This window comes from Erpetoichthys calabaricus, chromosome 12 (genome assembly GCF_900747795.2).
Source record: "Erpetoichthys calabaricus chromosome 12, fErpCal1.3, whole genome shotgun sequence".
Taxonomy (NCBI): domain Eukaryota; kingdom Metazoa; phylum Chordata; class Cladistia; order Polypteriformes; family Polypteridae; genus Erpetoichthys; species Erpetoichthys calabaricus.
The window spans coordinates 147555825-147574693 of NC_041405.2; the positions used below are offsets into that span (position 1 = coordinate 147555825).

An 18869-nucleotide genomic window follows, 5' to 3' on the forward strand; every position below is an offset into this window, starting at 1 on the left:
AACACAGTGAAAATGAAAGAGTGTTATTCTTATTAAAGATGTCTGCAGGTCTCATTGTAGGGTAATTTTTTTTTTTCTGTAGCACACCAAAATCCAACACATTCCTTTAATGCTAAAAGGTTTGTTTTAGGTGGGAAAAATGCCCGTTGACTGTTCACCAAGTGCTCATATTTTAATGGCTGTTTTTCACATAGGCAACTGTAATGTGAAGTTAGTTTCACAATTACCTGTAATTTGTATTAGCTAATACATTAACGTAAGCAAGAGTTTCCAGCTTTGCAAAAAAATTGAAGGAAAAAATAATTCATGATATTTGTGCCAACCTTCAGCCACTGGTATAACAAGTTAATGGATTATTGGTTGGAGATTTGACATTAAATAGTCCAATATTATTTTCTTACACCAGTAAATTAATTGGGAGCCAAGCTTAATTTTTTTTACACGCATCACATGAAAAGGGGGGATGTTTCAGTGGGTTAGTTAAATATTCAAAAAATCTATAATTTAACATTTAAAAAGTTAAAAGAGCAAAGGTTATGATTAAAGTGTCAAAGGCGAAGATATTTTCTGAGAACAAGGCTACACCCTCTCTTCCTGGGAATTCTTACATTATGCATTGAAATGTTCACTGATGCGTAGAGCTAAAATGATGCCTTCTGTAGTTTGGTCTGTCCATTACTGAAGACTGTCTGCTTTGTGGGAGCTTGGATATAGAGTTATGAGTTAAAGATTATTTTATTTTATTGTATTGTGGGTTTAATATTAGTTAATTTTCTCAGTTTGCCCTTTTTCCCAAAGGAAGGGGGATATTTTCAGTTAAGTGATTCAAAATAAGAAAAAATAGCCTCTTCGTTTATTTTCACATTTTTTTCATTTATTAATGCACAAAGGTGTTCTCTTTTATCTTTTATGTCTTTCTCTGAATTTAGCTTCTACAACTCTGGGAAAAGAACGGTTACTTTGATGAGCAAATAATCCAGCAGTTGCAAAGTCCAGCCCTTGGCCTTGGACAGTATCAGGTAACCCATCTTGTCTGACTTTCTTTACTGTTCACTCCATTTTTTAGGATTAGAATATCACAAGCACAGTAGCTGTCCTGTCTTATTGTTACAGGTGGTTTCTTTTTTTTTTTTATTCTTTTGTGCAGTCAGGTTAAAAAACAACATAATGGCAGTGCTTAGCTTGGTGCTCACTTCACTGTTGTTTCATAAGATGTTAGACCAAAATTACATTTCCAGATAATGTTAGAATAAAACATCTCAGGTTGAGAAGTGAATCTAACTAAATTTTAAATTTAATTACACACAGTGTGCTGTAAATACTCTTTTACAAATAGATATTTTGTATCTGATTTTAATTGATACAGTGGTTGTATGCCTCATGGAAAATACACCTATCTTTTTAAAAATCATGAAAAAACAGAATTTATTAAAATCTATATGCCATGGTATATGCCTGTGGTAAGTTTAATAGGTCAATAATATTTCAGTGATTTTGAAACCTAAGCTGTATAATCACTTACGGAGTAAACCATCTCTGACTTTTAAAATATCAATTAAGGTCTAAGTATAATATTTTTTTATTTTTATTTTTTTTGCAGATCAGAAATGCCATAGTGACCCTCATTCTTGGTTATATCTGTATTTGTTGTGGCTGGTCTGCATGCACAGCTACTTGCTTTCAATTTTCCCTAGTAACTAGTTCTTGCTAATGTTTTGTTCCATTTTTGCTTCAGGCATCTTTGATTACAGAATATGCTGCTGTTGTACAACCTGTCCAGTTAGCATTTCAGCAGGAGATTCAGACTCTGAAAACCCAACATGACGAGTTTGTCAGTACTTTAAAACAGCAGCAGCAACAGCAGCAAGCAGCTGCTCAGCTGGCAGCTGTAGAAGCTGAAGTGAAGCAAGCCCCACCACCAGTGACACCCACAGCCCCTCCTCCAGGTAGGAAGCCAACATTTGGTAATCTTTTTTTTGTTCAGTCCAAAAGCAAACAAGCAGACTAAAGCCCATGTTAAATTATGCAACTTCTAGTCGTAAGGTATATCAGAACTTGTTGACTGTTGTTACTGATCTCATTGTCTGACCATGTCAATTTACACAACTGAAAATGATTGGGTATGTCAAATTTAGCGACAGTTTGATGTCTTTCCAGCACAGCTGTTTCCTATAATATTTCTGACAGCCAAAAATATGCTGCCTGGTGGAACCAGTACTATAGAAAGAATTAACAGGTATGGCAGTTTGGTCGCAATTGTGTCCCCTTTTTTCCTTCTTTATTCCCTTGTGTTATATAAAACACAAGACATCAGACAGACTCCAGAGAGAAGGGAGGAGAGGCATGATGTTGAGTGGCTACATATTAACGCTAGAATTACCAGAGCCTACGAAAAAACTTGTAGATCTGTCCCACCTTAAATCGCTTCGCACCTCTCCATCAGCGTCTTTTGTCCTGTAAATGTGTCGATAAGCAGCAAGCAGCCTACTATCACATTCCCCCACCCCCCACCGCCGCACAGTTTTCTCAGCTCAAGTCTGTTTTGTATGGAGTGAGAAGTCAAGCAAAATGACACATTTTATAAATACTATATGGTTATTTGGAACACATGCATTTTATGTGTGTTCCATGTCTACAACAATCTATATAAACACATCGTTAAAACAGAAACGTTTTTCATGTTTTAGTAATAATTGACAAAATGTAGACATGACGTGTTTAATGTGTGAAGCCTGAAGTCCAAATATCAAAAACACTTTTCACAAAAGGTACAAATATAACAGAACAAGTGCGCTTCTATTCAAGAATATAACTGCAGAAAAAGAACCCGCGTTAGGGTGCAGCATTCACACCCCTTTGATATGATCGCTTCAGTGGCGCAATGGTAACAACTGTTGATTGGTTATCCAAACTTCACGGGTTCGACCCCGGACGACTCTGTTTTGAGAAGGGAGCTGCTCTTATTCTTACTATCTTAGAATAAAAACATACATTTGATTTGAGTCTGTAACAGCCTGTGTAAATTTACGATACTTGTAAAGGTTAGTTATTTTTTTTATTTATTTTTTTTTATTCAGTTTTATTCTCTCAGTTGCGTTCACGATCCCACCCCCCCCAGGATAAATAGGTAAATAACATTCGATCTGGCTCTTATATACAAAGTACAGTGACGGCAGTTTCCACCTGCAGCTATAGACTCTTCAGTATGCAAGCGACTCTCCACGCTAGTATTTAGATCTGGACGGTGTATGTGGCCAAAAAAAAAGTCTGACTGCATTCTCATACCATTGCTTGCGAACTGAAGTGTCAGCGGGCACTTTTCGTGGCATTACACATGTATTTTTTGAGCATGCACGTGTCGATCAAACACAGGAAGCTCTGCAGTCTACTTGTGACTTTATGCTGTAGAAAGTAAGTAAATAAATCTAAATAAATAACATTAGATCTGGCTTTTATGTAAGTAACATATAAATGTTAATGTTTTGGGCACAAGTACATTTAGTGTAGTGATCTATCAAGCCTTTTACAACATGTAAGAAGGACAGTGACATTACCTTATCCTTGTTATATTTAATTTCAAATTCTTTGCTTTTCAATTTGTGCTGCTTCTAGGTATACTTGCAGTGGATTCCGAAAGTATTAAAACCCCTTAATTCTTTTCACATTTTGCTATGTTGCAGAGTTATGCTAAAATCTTGTACATTTAACATGTAAATCTTTAGGGATTTGGGAGCAAAACTGAAGCATCCCAACAAAATCTCTTTGAGACACAGGGCTTACTTGCAAACTCCTCTGCACATAATGCTTTTCATTTCAATCAGCAATGATAATAACCAGAGAATTAACACTTGTAAAGGAAATGAAAAAAACATCATCAAGCAGTTGAGTATGAACAACAAAGAGATTGTTCTTCATGAAATAGGTTGCAGCTAGTACTTTGAAAGTTAGGCCGGAGTTATACTTCATGTGACGCATGCTGCAGTGGACGCTCCTGCTACGTAAGCGTTGAAGTGTTTATACTTGAACATGTAATTTTCGTAAATCTGGAGGAATCCACCAGGTGGCAGTGCGAGATATTATCACGGTGAGAACATGTTCGGCTTCTCTGTGTTGTGAATTGTCTAGAACACCCATTAAATTCCGATTACACCTTACCGCAATATCTCTGAAAAGGATGTTTATTGATTAAATCCAGGGATGTGTCCATTCCAGCAAGCATTGGGCATGAGTGAGAAACAATCCCTGGATGATGCTCCAGATGCTCATCGCAAGGTGAATACAAGCACATACATACACTAGCGTCATTTTAGCAGCACCAAATCCCCAAATCTGCATATCTTTGGAAGGAAACTGGAGCACACTGAGGAAGCCCAGCAGGAAAACATGTAAACTCCAGGCAGGGAATATCAGTGACGTGACTCCCTGCAAGACAGGAGCGCTAACGCTCCGCCACTGTGTCACCCCATGTGTGTAATTATAATAATTCTTTGCATTTATATAGCGCTTTTCTCACTGCTAAAAGCGCTCAGCAATTGCAGGTTAAGGACTTTGCTGAAGGGCCCAATAGAGCAGAGTCCCCTTTGGCATTTACGGGATTCGAACCGGCAACCTTCCGATTGCCAGTGTATATCCCTAGCCTCAGAGCCACCACTCCGTCCTATTAACAGTATTCATTATTTAAATGAAATTACCGATTTATCTGTAAAATGTAATATACATACTTAAATGCTTTTCATCATGAAAGTGATATCAAGTATAAATCTTAAGGATTCTAAATGTGCAGAGAGTTGGAATATCATACATTTAATGTGCTCAGTGTGGCGATCTATTGCTGGCGATTCGCTGCTGTCAGGAGCAGAGGAAGCCCTAGAAAAAAGATGGCACAGTATGTGAGAATTTTAAAACGTATCGTGTCATTACGATCAGGAATATGTGATGCTTGAATATAAAAGCACCATGAATACATCTGTATGTTGGCATTTTGCTTCACCACATCGAACCATTTATCAAATATCGAAGCACGCACATCGATCTCGTAGGATCCGCAGAGCGGCTTTCTGTCATATGTAGATAGTAAACAGAGACTCTGACGTCACATTCCAACTTTTAAAGCACGCACATCGATCTCGTAGGATCCGCAAAGCGACTTTCTGTCACATGTAGATAGTAAACAGAGACTCTGACGTCACATTCCAATTTTTAGCACACTGCGCCCCCCCGACTTTTTGCTGGTTCTGCAACTCGCGCATGCGTCGCATTAATTTCTGAGGACCTGCTCAGAGGATGCATCAAATGAACATGTGGCGGCCATGATGCAGGCACGTATGCGTTCTAAGCGTGAAGTATAAATGAGCCCTTAGAATTTTGAGCACCACATTTTGGAGCACATAAAAGTATTCTAGAAGAAGAACTAGTTAAACATTAGTGAGAGAAAGGCTTGATGCTAAATATTCAGAGAAGTAATTAAATAGTAAACCTGCTGCCACTTCAGGGCTTACCTTGTCACAGAAAGAGAAAAAAGAATATAGGTAGATGATACTTTATTTGTCCTGATGGGGAAATTTGTCTTTTTAAAAATGCTCAGTAAATGAAAAAATAAATTGACAAATATACGCCACAGTTACACAAAAGAAGGAAACTTCTGACTTCACAGGAGTGTTACTGTAGGTATAAAGAAGTCCCAGAAAGTGCTGAAAAATTTGTTGGCTGAATGTCCTCAACGCTAGTGTGTCAGAGAGTGGATATGCAGCTTCATTCATAAAGGTCATCAGTTTTGTTTTCGTTATCTCCTCCCCTGCTACTGCCAGAAAGTCAAAAGTACATCCCATAAACTGAGCCTGTCTTCTTATTTGGCTTCTTGATTTGGTAAGAGAGTGATTACCAGCACTCCATAGCGTAAAATATCGCAACACAGAGTTGTAGAATATGTAAAGGATGTCACTACCCAAATTGAAGGAACACAATCACCTTGTGTTATGAGACCAGTCCAACCTGTCATTATGTGGACCCCCAGATACCTAAAGTATTGTACCATCTCCACATCCACTCCTTGAATTGTAAATGGGCATAGAGGCTCTTTGGTGTGGCAAAAGTCAATTACTAGTTCCATGATTTTGCTTACGTTGAGTTATAGATAATTCTTCAAGTTCTCTCCCTGACTCCCCTGCTCTGTTTCATCCCCCTTGTCAATACACCTCAAAAGTGTAGAATCATCAGAGAATTTCTGTAAGTATTTAACGTAGAATGGGAAATGCAATTATATGTGTGTATGTATGTGTGTCTGAGTGTGTATATATAATGTATGTATGTAAGTGTATATATGTATGATCCAAAGATACAGGTTTTGAAACTTTCTTTTTTTTAACGTGTTAATTCTTGAAATTCCTACCACAGTTCCCTCCATTTCTAAGAAAAAACAAATTTTAAGTGTAAATATATCAATATGCTTCTGTATTCAATGTTTTTTTTCTTTTTTATCTCTGGTAGGGTAGTAATTTATAACATTTGCTCATTACTGTTAATCATGTATATTTTACCCTAGCAAATCTAGTGGAACCTAAGACAACCCTGGCACCTCCTCCAGCTACAGATTATGATACACCTCCACCTGTTGCACAGGATCCTGTTCCACCCACAGCCACCACTGCAACCAGAGTGCCAAATGATCCCATTCCACCTTCAAAGCCCACTTGGTTTGAACCTCAGCATACTCCAGCTTGGAACCAGCAACAGCAGGTACTAGGAGAAAGTGTGTGTGAAGCTGAGCTGGATACTTTCTTGGGTCTTCTTGCTGAAGCTGCCTTTTTGAAATAGATGGGTTCTTGAAATAATGGTGCCCTCTGGGTTTTGTTGTCTCCAGCCTACAGCTGAAACTTGATTATATTCTTTCATTATTAAATGATGACAGCAATCATGCAGTCCTTTTAGTTGTTTTAGTTTACTTGTAGGTATAAGTCGTACACCTTGATGTTCCTGTAGCTTACTAGAGTAAAGGTTTCCTGAGAATGTTGAAAATACATTTGTGAGGTGCTTTCTTAAATTCTTAGTGAATTAATTGCATTTTTTGTTGATTTATTTAGTTATTTATATATATGTGTATTTTTTTTTATTAAGCCATTTGAGCAGCCACCGTTCCCACCTCCTCAGGGGCCACCTCCATGCCCACCGTGGAACAGCCACGAGGGGATGTGGAATGAACAGCGGGATCCAAATCCGAATTGGAATAACCAACGGGAAGCAGCACCTTGGAACAATCCACCCGAGCCCAACTGGAACAACCAATTTGAAGGACCTTGGAGCAATCAAGCTGAGCAGCCACCATGGGGACAGAGGGAGCCTCCTTTCCGAATGCAGCGGCCTCCTCATTTCCGAGGTCCGTTTCCACCACACCAGCAACCCCCGCAGTTTACCCAGCCTCCTCATCCACATAATTTTAACCGCTTCCCGCCACGATTCATGCAAGATGATTTCCCACCCCGCCATCACTTTGATCGGCCACCGTATCCACCTCATCGCTTTGACTATCCACAGGGGGACTTTCCTGGAGGTAAGAAATGACGATGCAACAGTAATATTGGTCTTTAATTAATTATTATTTTGAAATATGGTATGGTGAAGTCCTAGTGTATTATGGACTTCTGTTCTTTAGCAGCCCAGGTAATCTCCGAAATTGTTTTAATTGCATTTCTGCTCGTAACTCCCTCAAATACCAATAAAGCCAATGTTAGAATGTTAAAATCCAAAACTACTGTTCCTTTTTGCTTTATGCAGAAATGTCTGAATTCCATCAAAAGGTCACAATGTGAAATGCTGGTGTCTTTAAACATAAAGTGAATTTCCTGGCAGCTTTCTCTGTACAACAGTGCAAAACTGAGATGGCGTTCTTCTAAATTTACTATGAGGAGGCACATAAATGTCTGCCAGTGAGCCATTTTATATTATACTAGACAAAGAGCCTGTTTCGACAACGTAAGATGAAACGGGCACGAGTTGGTGTCAGCAGTGTATGAAGAACAAATGATAAGTAACGAAGTTGTTTTGTAATGATTGTAGTCCACTTTACTCATTACTGTACAGGCTTGTACTGTTAGTTGTTGAATTTTTCAGGCCTATACTATAATTAGTATAGTATATTGAATGATGAATGTTCCAGTACAATATGGAATAGTAATAAGTATAAGCACCACAATCCTGATATAGGTGTATTGAATGTATGCGTAATTGAATCAGAATGCGTCATTAGGCCTCGAGCTGTAGTCGAAATCGCCTTTCAGGCCTCTAGAGCTTTAATCGAAGTCGCCTTTCTCTTTGAATTTTTGCGGCCGTAAATCCACCACCTGCTGCGATGTTGGGGTTGGATGTCGGTCTCGTAAGGTTTTTCGGGCAGCTGCACATAAGGCGACTGCGCATTCGGCTTCAGACGGACGTGAGTGAGGAGGCAGGTGAATTATGTATTAAGATTAGATTTGATTCAACTTTATTGTCATTGAACACACTACAAGTAGCATGACAATGAAATGCAGATTTCCATCCAATCATACAGTTAGGTCCATAAATATTTGGACAGAGACAACTTTTTTCTAATTTTGGTTCTGTACATTACCACAATGAATTTGAAATGAAACAACTTGGATGCAGTTGAAGTGCAGACTTTCAGCTTTAATTCAGTGGGGTGAACAAAACAATTGCATAAAAATGTGAGGCAACTAAAGCATTTTTTGAACACAATCCCTTCATTTCAGGGGCTCAAAAGTAATTGGACAATTGACTCAAAGGCTATTTCATGGACAGGTGTGGGCAAGTCCATCGTTATGTCATTATCAATTAAGCAAATAAAAGGCATGGAGTTGATTTGAGGTGTGGTGCTTGCATGTGGAAGATTTTGCTGTGAACAGACAACATGTGGTCAAAGGAGCTCTCCATGCAAGTGAAAGAAGCCATCCTTAAGTTGCGAAAACAGAAAAAACCCATCTGAGAAATTGGTACAATATTACGAGTGGCAAAATCTACAGTTTGGTACATCCTGAGAAAGAAAGCAAGCATTGGTGAACTCAGCAACGCAAAAAGACCTGGACGTCCACGGAAGACAACAGTGGTGGATGATCGCAGAATCATTTCCATGGTGAAGAGAAACCCCTTCACAACAGCCAACCAAGTGAACAACACTCTCCAGGGGGTCGGCGTATCGATATCCAAGTCTACCATAAAGAGAAGACTGCATGAAAGTAAATACAGAGGGTGCACTGCAAGGTGCAAGCCACTCATAAGCCTCAAGAATAGAAAGGCTAGATTGGACTTTGCTAAAGAACATCTAAAAAAGCCAGCACAGTTCTGGAAAAACATTCTTTGGACAGATGAAACCAAGATCTACCTCTACCAGAATGATGGCAAGAAAAAAGTGTGGAGAAGGTGTGGAACAGCTCATTATCCAAAGCATACCACATCATCTGTAAAACACGGTGGAGGCAGTGTGATGGCTTGGGTGTGCATGGCTGCCAGTGGCACTGGGACACTAGAGTTTATTGATGATGTGACACAGGACAGAAGCAGCCGAATGAATTCTGAGGTGTTCAGAGACATACTGTCAGCTCAAATCTAGCTAAATGCAGTCAAATTGATTGGATGCCGTTTCATGATACAGATGGACAATGACCCAAAACATACAGCCAAAGCAACCCAGGAGTTTATTAAAGCAAGGAAGTGGAAAATTCTTGAATGGCCAAGTCAGTCACCTGATCTTAACCCAATTGAGCAGGCATTTCACTTGTTGAAGACTAAACTTCTGACAGAAAGGCCCACAAACAAACAGCAACTGAAAGCCGCTGCAGTAAAGGCCTGACAGAGCGTTAAAAAGGAGGAAACCCAGCATCTGGTGATGTCCATGAGTTCAAGACTTCAGGCTGTCATTGCCAGCAAAGGGTTTTCAACCAAGTATTAGAAATGAACATTTTATTTCCAGTTATTTAATTTGTCCAATTATTTTTGAGCCCCTGAAATGAATTGATTGTGTTAATAAAATGCTTTAGTTGCCTCACATTTTTATACAATCGTTTTGTTCACCCCACTGAATTAAAGCTGAAAGTCTGCACTTCAACTGCATCTGAGTTGTTTCATTTAAAATTCATTGTGGTGATGTACAGAACCAAAAATAGAAAAAAGTTGTCTCTGTCCAAATATTTATGGACCTAACTGTACATAGATACATACTCACTCAATCAATCAGTCCCCAAGGGGAAATTCACATACTCCAGCAGCAGCATACTGATAAAAACAATATTAATTAAAGAGCGATAAAAACAGTGCAAGTTAAAAAAAAAATGCAAGGTGGAGAGTGTGAGGCAGGTATAACAGACAATAACTTTGTGTAATGTTAACGTTTATCCCCCCCGGTGGAATTGAAGAGTCGCATAGTGTGGTGGAGGAACGATCTCCTCAGTCTGTCAGTGGAGCAGGACGGTGACAGCAGTCTGTCGCTGAAGCTGCTTCTCTGTCTGGATGATCCTGTTCAGTGGATGCAGTGGATTCTCCATGATTGACAGGAGCCTGCTCAGCATCCGTCGATCCACCACAGATGTCAAACTGTCCAGCTCCATGCCTACAATAGAGCCTGCCTTCCTCACCAGTTTGTCCAGGCGTGAGGCGTTCTTCTTCTTTATGCTGCCTCCCCAGCACAACACCGTGTAGAAGAGGATGCTCGCCACAACCGTCTGATAGAACATCTGCAGCATCTTATTGCAGATGTTGAAGGACACCAGCCTTCTAAGGAAGTGTAGTCGGCTCTGTCCACTCTTAATGTTAATGATAGGTAAAAAGAAATGATGTACAATTAGTGGTAATGAAAGGCTCCTACAAAAATAGTTGACATGTGCAATTTTTTGGGGCATTTTCCTTCCTCTTATCTAAAGAGAAAACCATTTGTGTGGAATAATACACAAACTTTGACAGCCATAGCTACTTTTGGACACCAGTGTTTATGAAGCACATATAGCTTATGGTTTACAATTTAATTTTATTGGCGTAGTATAGAGAGGGAATATAGACTTATTTAATTTGGGCAGTTGTTCCATAGGGTGTTGTGACTTGTATACATACAGAAAATGCGTACAAACATTTTTTTTGCATCCTTTCATTGTCAGGCTGAATAATTCTATTCAGTAGCAAATGCTACATTTCATGATAGTTTTGACATTTTTGCATGTCAATCATAAACAGCATTTGCATCTTATCCTGCTTTTGGATAGCTTTTTTAAGCAAGAATTGTTATTTTTGTTGATTAAAATATTACCACCTTCTTATTTATTGTTCAGATATGGGCCCTCCTCCTCATCATCATCCTGGCCATCGAATACCTCCACCTGGAATGGAAAACCACCCACCTTGGGCAGGGCCACAGCATCCAGATTTTGGGCCACCTCCCCATGGCTTTAATGGACAGCCGCCTCATCTGAGACGGCAGGGCCCTTCTCACATGAACCATGATGACCCCAGCTTGGTGCCCAATGTGCCCTATTTTGACCTTCCTGCAGGGCTTATGGCCCCTCTTGTGAAGGTAATATGTGGCATGGATTTTCTCTTCTTTCAGAAATTTTATTTAAGGGTGCCTTTTTGTAAATTTGCACCATTGTTTTTGTTAGCTCGAGGACCATGACTACAAGCCTTTGGACCCTAAGGATATTCGCCTTCCACCACCAATGCCCCCCAGTGACCGGCTGCTTGCTGCTGTTGAGGCTTTTTACAGCCCACCTTCTCATGACAGACCAAGAAACAGGTTTGGTCATCTTACAGTTCTTTCTAGCTGAAATGTTGGCTGCCACGCTTAGAATTATGCCAATGCATGCATTCTGTATAAAGTTAAGTGTTGTGTAAACTGTCAAATGATATTGGGGATTGAATGCTATAAAAATGTTCATGTTACGGTAACTAATTCAATAGATAAACACAAGCTTAAATCAAATGTACTGGTATGAGGTGACTTTAAAAGTACCATAGCAGTATTATCAGAAAATTACTATTAGTGAGTGCAGAAGCTAATGTAATGTGAATTTTTATTATGTAACTTTAACCAGTACCTGCATACAGATACGGGCATAGTGGCTGTGCAAAATGCACGTCATTAAACATACGGTCATATGTACTCTAGTGGAAGCAAGATACAGTAGATACATTACATTTTTTATTATTAATGTTCCGTTCAGTTTCAAGGGTCTTGTTAAATAGGCTGCCCTGTTATGAGCTTAATTGTTATCCAGATACAGCTGAGTAATAATTTGGAAAAGTTGAATCAGGTTTACATATTTTGACCTGGGCATTATGTCCCCCCAAAAGGTCAAAGTACTGCAGTATTTATGCAGTATTTTTTTTTATAGGCAAAGCCGGGGCTTTGGTCAAAGTTCGATAACCTGGATCAGGTTATAATGTAAATGCAAACTTTCTAAGTCAGGAAATTTTGGTGTTTAATATTTAATCTAGATTGCAAATAGTGTAAACATGCACTTTGATTCTCTTTACACTGAAGATCTCTGTTATTTGTGGTGTACATTATTAATTTCCCTCCCATTAACCCCGACCCAAATTTATTTTTTGTGCTTTTACTTTTCACTGGTGACAGACCCATAAATGAAAACTGTATCTCCTTCCTCCTTGTGTTTTGGGTATTATTTCCTCCCTCGAGCTAGTGGTTTGCAATTTATTTATGCATTCGTTTTATTAGTGAGGGATGGGAACAGAATGGCTTGTATGAATTCTTCAGAGCAAAAATGAGAGCAAGACAGAAGAAGTCTCATGATAAACGAAATAGGTGAGCTGAAATGTTATTTCATTGTGTTTAGTAACATGATTTTTAAATGCACTATTTAGTTTACATGAATGAAAATCATAGTATAAGGTTATGCTTCAGTTTATTATTTCAATCCCAGTGTAGAGATTCTGCTAGAAATAAGCTATGTACATACAGAATATAGAGAAGTATTGAAAATTGGGTCTTAATTGGTCAATCTTTGACTGCCTTGGCATCAAATAATTTGTGCATGTGCAACCTTGAAACTAATTAGCCTAGATCATAGGTTCTCACCTTTATTCCTCCTAGATCCCCTAGTGTCGCATTAGAATATGTGAGGGCCACCCTACACGGGCCATATTTTACCCTGTATTTTGCAGTAGTCTTGACAATCTTTTTAAAATCTTATATTTATTAATAGTGTGAATCAGTGACATTCACCAAAGCATTTTTCGAAGTGAGTATGTTCATTGGTGAGTTGTTAAATATTTTCCAGGAAATATTTCATGCCCCATTATGCGTACAATCAATCAGGACTCAGGCCTTCCACCCCACAGGTGTTTTTTTAAAAAAACAAAAAAAAAAAAATTTCATTTGAGGGGTACATTAGCTGACCATAATGAGAATATTATTAGTACTGCCACTAGACATATACCACTGACCCTGTGTGGAAAACTGAAAGCTGCATGGCTAATTTGTATGCATAATTAGCCATGTGCCACAACTATGAGTCAAAACAAGTCTTAAAGGAATCCTAACCGCCCGCCACCCACCTCAGAGAGTACAGGAAACCCTGTGAAATAGTAAATATCCAAATATTTATTACTGTTTACAAGGCATTTCATTGTTATTGATAGAAGAAAAAAGCGTGACGCATCTGCACATATACATGGGAAACAAAAAAGGTGTTTCAGCTGCACCTGAATCCACAACAGTGGAATGAGCGGGTCCCACACTACTGTTTCATGGCACAGCCAATGTATGACCGAAGATTGGGACTCTCAGCACAAATATATATATATATATATATATATATATATATATATATATATATATATATATATACACGAGGCGATATATAAAATGTCGCCTCCCAGTTAAGTGAACCAACCACTGGCTTAGACTTATTTATGTTTCATTTGAAAGAACCATATTCTGTAATTATCTTAAAATTTTTTAACCCCTTTGCTGCATTTACACTTGTATGAGGAATCTGAATCAGACTAAATTCCTCACGTCCGATCTATTTCTGTTACAAGCAGAAATGCTAAAGATGACATTACTTACACACTGATTACAACACACAGTTTTGTACTTGAACACATTCAGGATGTGGATGAATTACTGCAGTACATAACTTTTCTTTGTTGCATTTTTATACTTTTTGCTCTGGATTTTAATTTTTTTTGTCGGGAGAGGTTTTTTAGTAGATGCCAGAGAAGCTACAATAATTTGCATTTAAGTTCTCAAATCATATTAAATGCTGTCTTCTGCTCAGACAGCGTCAATGTTTTACAGTTCGTCTTTATTCCATTGTACTTGTAACTCCATTTTGCAGAAAAAAACAAGTATAGCATAACACAAAAAAACTCCAAAATGAATGGTTAAAAATACCACCTACACCGGTGCTTCGACTATTGTCTTGTGGACTGCAGAATAAATCAGGCTGAAACCAATAGGTGACAACTATTGAAAAAAACACCTTATTGAAAATGTTGAAATGGTTACGACATGTGAAGACAGAACCAAATCACTTACAGATATTCTCAGATTGTTCTGGGAACCTCGTGGGGAGAAAGGATTGTTCCTGTTTTATTCTTACAAGGTTTTTAAGGCTGCTTCAGCCAGGGTCCAGGTTGAAAGTGGAAAGTAGTAAAATGCAACTGTAACAGGATAAAAAAATATGGTAGTACAACAGGAACTAGTTTTGTTAGACTAGTTTTTCCTAGCTCATATTAAAAATAGAAAGCAGCATCATATGCTGCGGTTTTTAAATCCACTTTGATATAACGGGTACCGAACAATTATTTTTGAGAAGCACATTCTGTTCAAATCTTGGCCTATGCAAGGAAATTCTGATTCTTCGCTGTTTCAAAAAGATAATGAGAACACTTTTCTGATTGCTGCCTATTTCACTTTTTCAGTTCCCGTGGCAGTCCCTCCTGCAGCCGTTCCAGAAGTCGGGGCAGGTCCTCATCTCGCTCCAGCTCCCATTCCTCCAAGTCTTCACGTTCTTCCTCAAGATCCCGTTCCAGATCACGTTCACGCTCCAGGTCATACTCACGGTCACATTCCAGGTAAGGAAAAATGTGGGTCTCTCCTTTGTGTGGGCCATCGAACACTATTTGTTAGGGTGCTGATCTTTGTAACCATTGCTAGGAAATTTAGGTAGGAAACTTTATGGCCTTTCAATAATTCAGTCAAACACCTGTACTGGAGTTAGAATATGCTTCATAGTATGTGTGATGTGGTCCTATGTATCTGTGCCTAATCTGCTTCTGTTTGTCACTGTAACTGCTAAATGGAATCTCTCTTTCACGTAACTTTTTAGGAGTCAGTCCCAGTCATCACGTAGCAGGTCACACTCCAGATCAAGGTCTCGGTCTCGCTCATACACTCCAGAAAAGAGGAGGAGGTCAAAGTCTCGTAGCCCAACACCCCCGTAAGTATCTGGCAAGACCAACTATAGGGTGTGTCTTCTTCAACCTGGAGTTGCTCTTGACAAAGAAAAATGCACTGATAGGGATCTCGGTTTCTTCCTTTACTGCTAGTTTTTGATGCCTTAGTTATTGTCTTCTATTCCCCCTTTATGTTCTTGTTTTTCATTACTCAGTGAATTAGGACTTGATTTTCAGATAAGATTGAAATGAAACCGAGCCATATACAGTGGTGTGAAAAACTATTTGCCCCCTTCCTGATTTCTTATTCTTTTGCATGTTTGTCACACAAAATGTTTCTGATCATCAAACACATTTAACCATTAGTCAAATATAACACAAGTAAACACAAAATGCAGTTTTTAAATGATGGTTTTTATTATTTAGGGAGAAAAAAAATCCAAACCTACATGGCCCTGTGTGAAAAAGTAATTGCCCCCTTGTTAAAAAATAACCTAACTGTGGTGTATCACACCTGAGTTCAATTTTCGTAGCCACCCCCAGGCCTGATTTCTGCCACACCTGTTTCAATCAAGAAATCACTTAAATAGGAGCTGCCTGACACAGAGAAGTAGACCAAAAGCACCTCAAAAGCTAGACATCATGCCAAGATCCAAAGAAATTCAGGAACAAATGAGAACAGAAGTAATTGAGATCTATCAGTCTGGTAAAGGTTATAAAGCCATTTCTAAAGCTTTGGGACTCCAGCGAACCACAGTGAGAGCCATTATCCACAAATGGCAAAAACATGGAACAGTGGTGAACCTTCCCAGGAGTGGCCGGCCGACCAAAATTACCCCAAGAGCGCAGAGACAACTCATCCCAGAGGTCACAAAAGACCCCAGGACAACGTCTAAAGAACTGCAGGCCTCACTTGCCTCAATTAAGGTCAGTGTTCACAACTCCACCATAAGAAAGAGACTGGGCAAAAACGGCCTGCATGGCAGATTTCCAAGACGCAAACCACTGTTAAGCAAAAAGAACATTAGGGCTCGTCTCAATTTTGCTAAGAAACATCTCAATGATTGCCAAGACTTTTGGGAAAATACCTTGTGGACTGATGAGACAAAAGTTGAACTTTTTGGAAGGCAAATGTCCCGTTACATCTGGCGTAAAAGGAACACAGCATTTCAGAAAAAGAACATCATACCAACAGTAAAATATGGTGGTGGTAGTGTGATGGTCTGGGGTTGTTTTGCTGCTTCAGGACCTGGAAGGCTTGCTGTGATAGATGGAACCATGAATTCTACTGTCTACCAAAAAGTCCTGAAGGAGAATGTCCGGCCATCTGTTCGTCAACTCAAGCTGAAGCGATCTTGGGTGCTGCAACAGGACAATGACCCAAAACACACCAGAAAATCCACCTCTGAATGGCTGAAGAAAAACAAAATGAAGACTTTGGAGTGGCCTAATCAAAGTCCTGACCTGAATCCAATTGAGATGCTATGGCATGACCTTAAAAAGGCGGTTCATGCTAGAAAACCCTCAAATAAAGCTGAATTACAACAATTTTGCAAAGATGAGTGGGCCAAAATTCCTCCAGAGCGCTGTAAAAGACTCATTGCAAGTTATCGCAAACGCTTGATTGCAGTTATTGCTGCTAAGGGTGGCCCAACCAGTTATTAGGTTCAGGGGGCAATTACTTTTTCACACAGGGCCATGTAGGTTTGGATTTTTTTTTCTCCCTAAATAATAAAAACCACCATTTACAAACTGCATTTTGTGTTTACTTGTGTTATATTTGACTAATGGTTAAATGTGTTTGATGATCAGAAACATTTTGTGTGACAAACATGCGAAAGAATAAGAAATCAGGAAGGGGGCAAATAGTTTTTCACACCACTGTATATTAGTCTTAGAGAAATGTTTGCCAGTGAAGTCTCTGTGTCTGACTGTTTCAACTTGTATGACTGTATATTTCAAGATCCACATCTGGACTTGGCATCGTTCCTCCTCCAATAATACCAGATCAGAGGCTGGGAGAAGAGAATAAGGGCCACCAAATGCTAATGAAAATGGGTAAGCATCGTTATGCTCTGTTCAAAGCAAAAAATGATTCTGTACATTGGTTTCAGAAAGTATTCAGCCCCCTTTGCTTTCTTCACACTTTCTGTGGTGTAGATTTCATTTTAAATGTGTAAATTGGAATTTGTGTCCATCAATTTCAACTCAGTAACCCATAACAAAATGAAAACATGTTTTCAGAAAGATTTACAAATGTATTAAAATCAAAAACCGAAATCTGTCATTCCTAGAAGTATTCAGACCCTTTGCTATGGCACTCCAAATTATGGACAGCTGCATCCTGTTTGCTTTAATTCTCGTTGAGACATGTCTAGAACTTGATTGTCCATCTTTGGTGAATTGAATTGATTGATTGATTTGAATTGAAAGGAATAAACTGCCCAAATCCAGGTGTGCAAAACCTGTACAGAATTATCCAAGAGGACTTAAGCTGTAATTGCTGTCAAAGGGGCTTCTACAAAGTACTGAATTATGGGGCTGAATACTTGTTTAAATGAGAGATTTCAGTTTTTTTTTTTTCCTTTAATAAATTTGGAAATCTTTCTTAAAACATGTTTTAACTTAGTCATTATTAGTTATTGAGTGGAGAATGATGGGGAAAAAATGGCAGTTGTATCCATTTATTAATAAAACACCAGCACTTGTCCTTGATTAAGCAAATAGTTATTTTTAAAACGAACCTGAAAAGACAACAGTGTTTTCTGGCTCTTGATAATCTCTTTTTAGGCTTTGTAGTACTCAGCAGCTAGCACAGCTCCTTCTCTGCCTTTGTTTCTCTGTGCTAGGCCTCTGGTTTGATCTAAAAATATTAAACTTTGGAAGGAAGACATCTTTAGTGTCATTTGCATGGTAAACGTCAAGATTAATGTTGATTAGCTAAATTCACCAAAGTGTTTTTCTCAGCATAAATGCACAGTTTGCAAATGACTTTTTTCGTCAGTTATTTTCCTGGAAATTCGCTGTGCATCCAGCTTAGAAGAGCATTTTTCCTTAGCTCCCCATAATGCTTTGGGAGGCCAGCATGAAATCACAGAGCTCTAGCAGCTATACCCAGAATTTTCACAAATGCATACTGTAAGATCACTGCCCAATCTCCTTCACACATACATGATGCAATAACCTGATCCAGCCAGATTTATACCCCACATGCATTTAAAAAAAATATAAACATTCAGTGTTTTTATTTGAGGGATACATTAGCTGACCATAAAGAGAGTTTTAGGGGTACTGCCACTAGACATATAATGCTATTCCTTTTGGTTCCCTCAGTCTCTCGGCACCACATGGCTAATTTGCAGGTAAAATTAGTCACGTGCTACTCTTAGCAGTCAAAACAAACCTTTAAGGAGCCCTTCCCTTCCTCTAATCAGAACAAAAGCCTGTGAAATAATGATAACGAAAGATGAATTACT

General features: G+C 38.8%; 1 protein-coding gene across 1 annotated transcript in view; it reads left to right on the forward strand.

Annotated features, from left to right (window-relative positions):
- Positions 1-18869, forward strand: part of cherp (calcium homeostasis endoplasmic reticulum protein) — a 39505-nt gene that overhangs the window by 15467 nt on the left and 5169 nt on the right. Inside the window, exons 7-16 of the mRNA XM_028816526.2 lie at positions 930-1019; positions 1736-1946; positions 6542-6735; positions 7114-7546; positions 11307-11548; positions 11634-11767; positions 12710-12796; positions 14920-15072; positions 15327-15437; positions 17357-17451. Coding sequence (XP_028672359.1) covers positions 930-1019; positions 1736-1946; positions 6542-6735; positions 7114-7546; positions 11307-11548; positions 11634-11767; positions 12710-12796; positions 14920-15072; positions 15327-15437; positions 17357-17451 — 1750 coding nt within the window. The remainder of the gene's footprint in view (positions 1-929; positions 1020-1735; positions 1947-6541; positions 6736-7113; positions 7547-11306; positions 11549-11633; positions 11768-12709; positions 12797-14919; positions 15073-15326; positions 15438-17356; positions 17452-18869) is intronic.